We start from the raw sequence: 9,527 nt of genomic DNA, 5'->3' as shown, positions 1-9,527 counted from the left end.
AAGTCACAATACTATCTTTGTTCACCTTTAGTTGGCTGGACAAATCATGTGAAGTACTACCAGCCTCAACCTCATGTGATGAAGTATCTAACTGTGCCTGGTACTCTTTCTCAGCAAAGTCATGAATGTTCAATGTCTGCTCATCTCTACCAGGTATCTCACCATCCTGCACAACAACATCCTCATAACCATCATCTGAACCCACTACACTGTAGTCACTGCCTGTTGTAACTATACCATCTTGAATACCTGTGGCATCACCCTTTGACGACCTGTAAACAATTATCTCAATTTGAGTATCAAGTTGACTGTTACTATCAATCTGTGTGATATCCTTTCCCACCACCTCCTGTGGCAGAGTAGAATCTGAGACCTCTACCTGGCTATCAGCTAGTTTCTCAAACTCCTCATGCAAGTTCTTGGGAATTGTGTCATCTTTCCTGTAAGAAAATCTGCCAAATAGAAATCCAGTCAACTTATCCACCTTAGCTGGGTCAGATAACATGTCATTTATACGGTGGTGCTCAACCAACTGTTTAGACATGTCATGGCTTATTTTCATAAGTTTATCTCGAATGTCTAAATAACCATCCTTTCTACTATTTTGACTCTGGCTATCAATTGTCCAAGATTGTTCCCTCTGAGACTCTATACTATACCTGTCCATTCTGGATAAAGTAGAGTGTAACCCCAATAGGATATAACTTCTTCAAACACCAAGAACTAACATGCAAGATTAGAAGTAGCATGCAACCATAGATTTGGACATGCAAATGATTAGAAGCAACATGCAACCACCAAATTATGACATGCAAGATCTGGGTAGTTGTCAAAACTGACATGCAAGATCTGGGTAGTTGTCAAAACTGACATGCAAACTTCTACAACCACCAAATTCACCAAGAACTAACATGAAAATGATTAGAAGTAGCATGTAACCATAAATTTTAACATGCATCTGATTAGAAGAAACATGCAACCATAAATTATGACATGCAAAATCTGGGTAGTTGTCAAAACTGACATGCAAGATCTGGGTAGTTGTCAAAACTGACCTGCAACTTCTACAAACCCTCAGGCTGGCAAGATCATGGCTCTGATACCACTGAAATGTCCCTTTTCTGATTTTACATGATATTTCCAACCTTTAATCAGATCTTTAAGATCAAACAACTAATATCACAAAGATCCTCCAAATTTCTCAAGAAACCCCAAATCGGGTATGCCAGAAATTGTGCCAAAAGCTTCACAGCTTCACCAATTATTAATAAATCTGAAAATGGAAATTTTTACAGAACTTTCAGCAGCATAACAGCCTACAAATTGACATTTCCAGATCCTTATAGCCTTTACACAACAGCTCGAAAATGTAGGACCAAAACTATGCTCATCGGGCTCCCGAAATAGCACAAAATATGCCCGGAAACACCACAAGAACACTAATAATCTATTTCAGAAGTTTAATCACGTCCCAATATATATATTCAGATCTATTTTAACAGCTTAAAGTATAAAATACAGCAGCAACCAAAACTGATATGAAATACTCAACCGGAAACACCAAACTCTCACAAAAATACACCCGGAAACTCACAAATCTGCACTGTTCAGCACAAAGGCAAACTCTGTATGAGCATGCACATGGAATGGCTTCAAACTCCCGTCCTTAGCCTTCCTGGAAACCTACAAACTCCCGTTCTTGGGTCTCCCTGGAAACCTGCAAACTCCCGTTCTTGGGTCTCCTTCTCCACAGGTTTGGCAGCCTCTGAAGAATAACAAAGAATGAGCCAAAAATCAAGTTCTGGAATGAGCCCAAAATGCCTCCAAAACCCTTTAAAAGAGGGCGTAACTGTAACTCACGTCCAAGAGAGGTTAATGAAACATATTTTAATAATAATTTTCATTTATTAATCCAACGGTTTCCAAAGATTAACCCCCTTTTTCCGAAACTTCACTTTCTTGGGCCTGCCTGCCTTAGCAAAGATTATTATATTTTAATTATTTGAAAAGGGGACATGACAGACAAGTAGGGGCCCATAACACCCTACCCTCTCTCCCTCTTCTCATCCTAAGAAGAGTCTCTACACTGTTGGAGTCCAACTCAAGACCTTTCCTCGAAACTGGCCAATTTTTCCCTGCACACTCATTGCACACATCAGTAGCTCTAGAAAATCACATGCATATATGTATATAGCATATCAAGGAAATCCCAAATATTAAGATATTCACCTTTTAGATAATTCAATTGTTTTATCTTGTTCTACTCATATTCTCAATCATTAAAATTTCATAAGGGAAGTGTTAATTTTCCATTCACTTACTTCAATACACATGTTCATAAAGCGTTAAATGACAAAACCATATATCTGAAAGTAAAAGTTCACACAACATGAAATAATATAATATGTTCGGTGTATCTGATAGTGTCTTGACGTATCGAGTCATGAGTATCAAAAAAAATGTATCACTATGCTACGATGGGTTGGGGCAAGGTCTCAAAAAAATTATTATTGATAAATAATATCCTTAATAAATCCTATGTGGAATTTTATATTTCATATTTTTCAAGATATCCTTGATAAATCCTTAAGCTTGAATAAATTCTTATCAGAAATCGAATTCTATAACAATGTGGCATTTCATTTTTTATAATAACTAGTCTCACTTAAAATATTGATAAGCGTACAAAGGTGGGAGACCAAAAATATGTCACTTTATTTTCCAAACCAAGCTAGAGTGTGCACATGCTATAGTGCATCATAATTATAGAATTGATGTAGACAGAATCGAAGGGTACCCCTATTAGAGGTAAATCAAATCCTTACAAAAAACTACATAACAACAATGCAAGATTTGATACCAATTCTCTAGACTTTATTCATAAAATAATTATTTATATGCAATATGCCTCACTTTAAGGCCTTCTACATTAGGGTAAAATACACTAGCAATTACAAAAATAGTTCTACAAGATCCCTCAAGATTCAACTCAATCCTAATCCTAGCTAGTCTAGATCTACACTCTAGTAGAAAACCTCCAAGGAATATCTAAACTTGTGCTCACAAACCCACCAAGTAATCTCCTTATTTCCCAAGCCTCGGCTACTAGCCCTTCAAAGTTCCCTCCTACACTTCATCCTCTACTCTAAGCTAGATGATAATACCATCTTCCTCTTCCATTTAACCACTTGCTATCCATCTTCCATTCTCAAAGCATCAACTTGATACATGATTGATAACTCATCCATCTCATTTCCACAAACCTCAACATCAGATCTTAGTTCTACTACAGTTGTATCACCCTGAGCTATCTCCATCTAAACACAATGTTCCAAACTTTTAGACTTCTCCCTTCCAACTGGTGTACCCATCCCCAATAGAGTAACCAACCCAACATCACTCCTATCACCACCATTAGATTTTCCCTTATCCCCCAACTTCTTCATGGAGTTAGGCATAGGAGGCACTTTACCTCTATCTGCTTAAAAAATAACTATAGATAAGCGCTATGGTTTCTCAACCTTCTTTTCTACTAAATACTATTGGGTCAAAACATCTTCCCACCATGTAGAGGACTTGGGAGCCCTTCCCTATGCACAATCCTTAGCAAGTTGCCATGTTTGAAAACACCTTCTGCATCTAAAGGATATCCTTTCATAATCCACCAATTGTGTCCAACATCCCTTTGAAGATTTAACTCTAATCTTAGTTGGAAAACTCTTCTCAAAATCCATTTCAACCAGTAGTCATGCAAAGGCTAGAATGAAGAAGGTTTTGGTGAGCCATCATCAACCATTGAAAACACACCTAAAACATTCCCAATAGCCTTTAACATTGAATCAAACCAAAGATGCAAGGGTAGATTCATAAGCCTTACCCAAACTAAAACCCTATCAAATTTCTTTGTGACTCGACATAAATTAGGGTGCCATGGCTTCAGCATCAGAGGAAACTTATCCTCCCAGCACCAAAAAAAATCACACAACACCCTATTCTTATCCTCAACACTTTTAAACACAATAATGAAAAGTCCTTTACTGTTGGATAAATCTGAGCCCGTCCATCTAAAATGGGCTCCCAATGCTCTGAGATCTAAGCATGCAAAGTCTATAAGCTTGACCAAAAATTGCCAAAGTGGCCTATTACCCTAAGCTTCGAAAACATAGAGAGATTGTGATCAATATCACACTCATCCTTTGCATCAGCTTCAACTTTAATAGTCTCTATAGAAGGGTGCAAAGCTTCACCCCACCCCTTCAGACATGTACTTTCCCTCCCTAACAACGATGACCTGCCTCTACTCACACCATCACACTAATCATCCAAACCATATTCATCTTCCTTTTGCATGGTATTTACCTTTTGAATCTCGACACAGGGGGCACCCTTGCACTCCATTGGATCTCCCATCTTTATAGATGGTGGATGAAAAACCCCCACCCTATAATGGTCCTCTCGTCCTTTGGTCACTTTCTACTTTAGCGACTTCCCATGGCATCCAAATCGATTGTTGTTTCCATTTGAAGGTGTTAGAGTTGCAGTTAGAGTTAGAGTTGCAGTTGAAGGCTTGATCGTGTGCAAAACCTTGGAGCCAATGAGATGCACATTAGACCCCTATGCGATAGTAGAAACCCTAGCGCGGGATGCAGTGCCACAACTTCGAAGCTCCATTAAAAAGCTTTTACACTAATATAATAAATATTTATATATTAATAAAAAATAATATATTTTAAATTAATAATTTTAATACATTAAATAACATAATATATTTTAGTTATCATCAAGATAAATATAAAGGTAAAGAATATATTTATTTATTTTATTTTTGAATTTTTTTTTCTTAATATGAATTGCAAATATCTTTCTATTTTATGTTATAGTTTTTAGTTTTAATTTTTAAATTACAATATATGTTTATCACCAAAATATACTTACAATTATAGGCATAGGTAGAACTTAAATAGTTATTAATAATCATTTTTTAGTAGATTAATATATTTTCCATATTTCAAAAATATATATCTTACCTAAACAGTAATTACAATTTTTTTAACTAAATATATTTATAAAATTAATTTTCTAATTTTACTTGCTAAAAACTTAAGTGCTTATAAAATAGACTTGTTTATTATTATATTCTAATCAAAATCTATTTTTTAAAAGTATTCATTCTCCTATTTCTTCATTAAGCTCATAGGCTTTTCTCGTGGTTTTTAAAATAAAATAACATTAATCAAATTTGAACTTTAAAATGAATTTTATTAATAAACATCTATAGACTCATGTTGCAAAGCATGCAAGATTATTATATATGAATTAAAGAAAAGTAAGTAATATTTTTTATTTATTGTATATTATATTAGATATATTATTAATTAATTTAAAATAAAATCTTTTAAAACTAAATTATTGTAATATTATAATTTAATACTAATTATATAAATATATATATTCTTTACCTTTATAAAATAGATTTTGATTAGAATATAATAATAAACAAGTCTATTTTATAAGCACTTAAGTTTTTAGCAAGTAAAATTAGAAAATTAATTTTATAAATGTATTTAGTTAAAAAAATTGTAATTATTTTTTAGTTAAGATATATATTTTTGAAATATGGAAAATATATTAATCTACTGAAAAATGATTATTACTAACTATTTAAGTTGTACCTACCCTATAATTGTAAGTATGTTTTGGTGATAAACATATATTGTAATTTAAAAATTAAAACTAAAAACTATAACATAAAATAGAAAGATATTTGCAATTCATATTAAGAAAAAAAAAACTCAAAAATAAAATAAAATATACATAATAATAAAAAACATTAGTTAACTATTTAACAAACTCGCCGGCCGATTTAGAAAACTAAGACTAACCACCGTTCCAAAAAAAACAACCCCAAAAAGCTATCTCCGAGATAAAAAAGTTATTACCCGCCATGCACCCCACTACCAGTGCCATCATTATCACTGCCCAAAATTCCTTCATCACGTTCGACATTTTCTTTCTATGTTGTTATAAAGAAAACTGTTAATGTTGTATAAATTATTGCAGCCCAATCCAATTTATAGAGTGAAACTACTCTCTGAATAATCGACCAAAACAGACAAAACCCATCCATAGAGATCAGCTGGATGACAATCACCCAAAGAGATCAGCTTCTGAATAATCGACCCCCCTCTTGAATTTCGCCCAAAAGAGATGACAGACAAAATCAACTCTAGTGGAGATCGGCACATTGCATACGCCCATGCCTAGGCAATCTAGATATAGATTGAAGGAAATCCTAAGAAATCACAAAGGCTGATAATTTAATATTAACCATTAAGTAATACAAATTTAGGTACTGAAACCATCGCCTTTGTCATTTTCTTTGAAATCTGTTGTGATCTCGCTCTGTTTCGACCGTACCTAATATTATTGAGCGTCTCACACACCAATTTTTAGCATATATACAATTATTAACTATAAATATATTTGATATGTATTATTGCCATTAACATAAATTACTATAATGTATAATGAGAAAGCTAATTGATTTAAGTTAGATGTCTGATATTTATATATAGATGTATATATAGTATAGAATAATTGAAAATAATATTTTCTATATTAAAATAGTTTGTCACAAATAACTCTCGGTTCTATTTTTATTCATATAAAAATAAACCCACCCTTGCATTGTAGATCATTGTAGATCATTGTACCGTGAGCAACAGGTCGTCTTTTTCTCGCTTTTGTATTTTCGTTCGAATTTCCTCCGCATCAATTTCCCTGCTTTCAATCCCCATAGCATCCATGGCGAAGGATTGCAAAGTGCGATTGAAGAGCTCAGATGATAAGATGTTCGAGGTTGATCAGGCCGTGGCTTTTGAATCTCAAACAATCAAGAATATGATTGAGGATAAGGGCACGGAGAGCGCCGTGCCCTTGCCAAATGTAAGCAGCAACATCCTGGCGAAAGTTATCGAATATTGCAAGTATCATGTGGAGTCCGCCAAGTCTAGCGACGATAAGTCAGCCATTTCGGAGGAGGACGTAAAGAACTGGGATGCGGAGTTCGTGAAGGTGGATCAGGCTACCCTTTTCGATCTTATTCTGGTATGTATGATTTTCGGTAACTCTAGACTAGGGTATTTAGATGTTTCTTTTTTTGATGTCTATATTTGGGTTTCAGAGCCAAAATAGGGTTTCAAAGCCCAAATAAAAATTTAATGCTTTAAAGGCTGGACATGAGGGTTTCATGGAAATATTACAGATGCTTTGGCTTTATAGAACACAGATTTCGAATATGTGTTAAAACGTTGGATGAATTTCGTTAGCTTTTGGTTTACAGGGTTTCGGGTTTTCTTAGCTTTAGCGGCTTAATTTTTCCTATGGTTCTGCTCTACCAATATTTTGTTGATTTTGGATAAATTTAAGCAATTTCGTTTGCAGATTTTGTGTGGCTTTGAAATGGTTTTTGGGGTAGGGTCTGCGGGTTGATATTTTTTGCGTGATTTGTTCTGCGAGGTTCATATTGTTGTGTCGCCTGGTTTTGTTTTGGATGCTTCATGTTTTTGTGTATCCTGTTTTTAATTGGTTACATATTAAAACCTTTGAACGATCCATCTTTACGATTTTCGAAAAATTTCATGAAAATGGAAAGCTATTTGTTAGGTTTTCCAGAAAATTTGAGCAGTTTGTTTAAGGCAGTTGAGGAAATTTGAAGTAATTTGTTTAAGGAGGTCTAGGAAACTCAAAGCGGTTTGATTAAGATTTTCAGCAGAGTTTGAAGCATTAGGTTTAAGATTGTTAAGAAATCTGTTTCGAAGTTGTCCTGAAAAAATTGAATCTGTTTTCTGAAAAATGTATCATATGAGAATACCTCAATCGGATGTTTATCTGAATAAGTCCAGCATTTGAAGTATTTTTTTGACATGTGGGTTGCGTTTAGCCAAGGTTTCTTATACATATTTTAGCTTATTCTTATTATCATTAAGGTTCTTCTGCTCTTTGGTAAACAACCTGTGAAAGAGAGTGGAACATATTTGATACATCTGAAATGCGGCTAAATGCACATGTAGTTTTGTACAGTCCCATGTTTTAGATGAATATGTGTAATGCTATATAGAATGTCAGATTTCTGTTTTCCTCTCTATATGCTATGCAAACGTTGAAAGGGAGGGCAGGATCTGGAAAGTTTCCCTCGCTTTTGCATTATACTGGAGAGATACACGTTCCCCTACGTTCTGTTATTGAGGATGTGCATGTTTGCCTGTAGAAGATATGTTTAGTCGTTAAATCATTTGCAGTTGCATATTTTGTTGATATGTTTGTAATAAACTTTTATTTCTTTATAGCTATAGTTTGTAAATGATGACTTGTTATGTTGTATGTTTCTTTGCTATGAGCAGGCTGCCGACAATCTGAAAATAAAAAATCTTCTGGATTTAACTTGTCAAATTGTGGCTTACATGATTAAGGGAAAAACTCCAGAAGAAATCCGTAAGATATTTAATATAAAGAATGCCTTCACTCCTGAAGAAGAGGAGGAAATCAGGCGTGAAAATCAGTGGGCTTTTGAGTAAAGTCTGTTTGTCGCAAGGAAGTTACTTTATATATAGTTTTGTGGCATGGTTCTTGATTTCCTTGCCAAGTTGCTTTATAATGACTTGTTGGCCTTTAAGAACTTGCATATTCGATGGCCGGTATTTGCCTGCTCTCCTGGCCTTAAGAATCTGGAATTTGACGAGTGGTATTTACCTGGTCTGTTGGATTTTAGTTGTATTTAATGTAGCAGTTTTAGGTGATAAGATGACAATGCTTCAAATAAAAGTACTATGGGATGCTTTATTTTGATTGTTTTGTAAAGATAAATCAGTTGTTCCTGTTTTGAAAATTTGATGCAATATGAAATAATTAACTTCGAAGTGTGGTGATATTTCTAGTTGAATTTATTAATCAGTAAACACCGACTATAATCAATAGCAATTTTTAATAATAGAAAGTATAATTGATTAATATCTGCAGTACATTATGATTAGTTTACTAATCGATTATATTGCTTGTGTGCATTGTTTTATTATTTGAATATTTCAAATACCCTTGTTTTTACTTACCTTTTTTTTGGCACATGTTGTGTTGTATGTTATTGTTTCATGTAATACATTCAATCCTATTGTGTGATCATTTTTTTGTATGTGGAAAGTGCATGTAATCTATGGAGTTCAAGTTTTTTTTGATGAAAGGTGAATTATCATTGGATTACATAGGTTATGGAGTTCAAGTTTTTTTTGGTTGTACTTGGTCGCTTTAACTGTCCATCATCTAAAATTGACTGAATGAAATGGTACCGCAACTGTATGTGTTTGGTCTTTGAATGCAGAGTAGAATTCTTCGCAAGATGAATGATACTCTAACTATCTGTAAACAAATAATTATCCTTTTGAGGGTGTCCCAATTCTTCGAAGAAGAACTGAAACTATATCATCTACTTAACTGCCTCTATAGCAACAACATTCTCTACCTTTATAGTGGAT

At 34.0% G+C, this 9,527-nt stretch overlaps 1 protein-coding gene across 1 annotated transcript; it reads left to right on the top strand.

Moving 5' to 3' along the window:
• Nucleotides 1–6,673: 6,673 nt before the first annotated feature.
• On the top strand, nt 6,674–8,918 carry LOC149544663 (SKP1-like protein 1B). The gene is made up of 2 exons (XM_089795234.1): nt 6,674–7,107; nt 8,403–8,918. Exons 1-2 carry the CDS (start codon nt 6,805–6,807, stop codon nt 8,574–8,576), a joined length of 477 nt encoding a protein of 158 aa, XP_089651360.1. The 5' UTR covers nt 6,674–6,804; the 3' UTR covers nt 8,577–8,918.
• Nucleotides 8,919–9,527: the final 609 nt, after the last annotated feature.

Source organism: Cupressus sempervirens, chromosome 8 (assembly GCF_028749045.1).
Source record: "Cupressus sempervirens isolate cs-2001-9-10 chromosome 8, ASM2874904v1, whole genome shotgun sequence".
Taxonomy (NCBI): domain Eukaryota; kingdom Viridiplantae; phylum Streptophyta; class Pinopsida; order Cupressales; family Cupressaceae; genus Cupressus; species Cupressus sempervirens.
This window is presented reverse-complemented; position numbering and strand designations above follow the sequence as displayed.

Bases quoted from the DNA above. Each gene is read 5' to 3' on its own strand.
- LOC149544663 (XM_089795234.1), top strand. From the start codon at position 6,805: ATGGCGAAGGATTGCAAAGTGCGATTGAAGAGCTCAGATGATAAGATG. The intron at 7,108-8,402 runs GTATGTATGATT...TGCTATGAGCAG, and splicing joins CCCTTTTCGATCTTATTCTG to GCTGCCGACAATCTGAAAAT.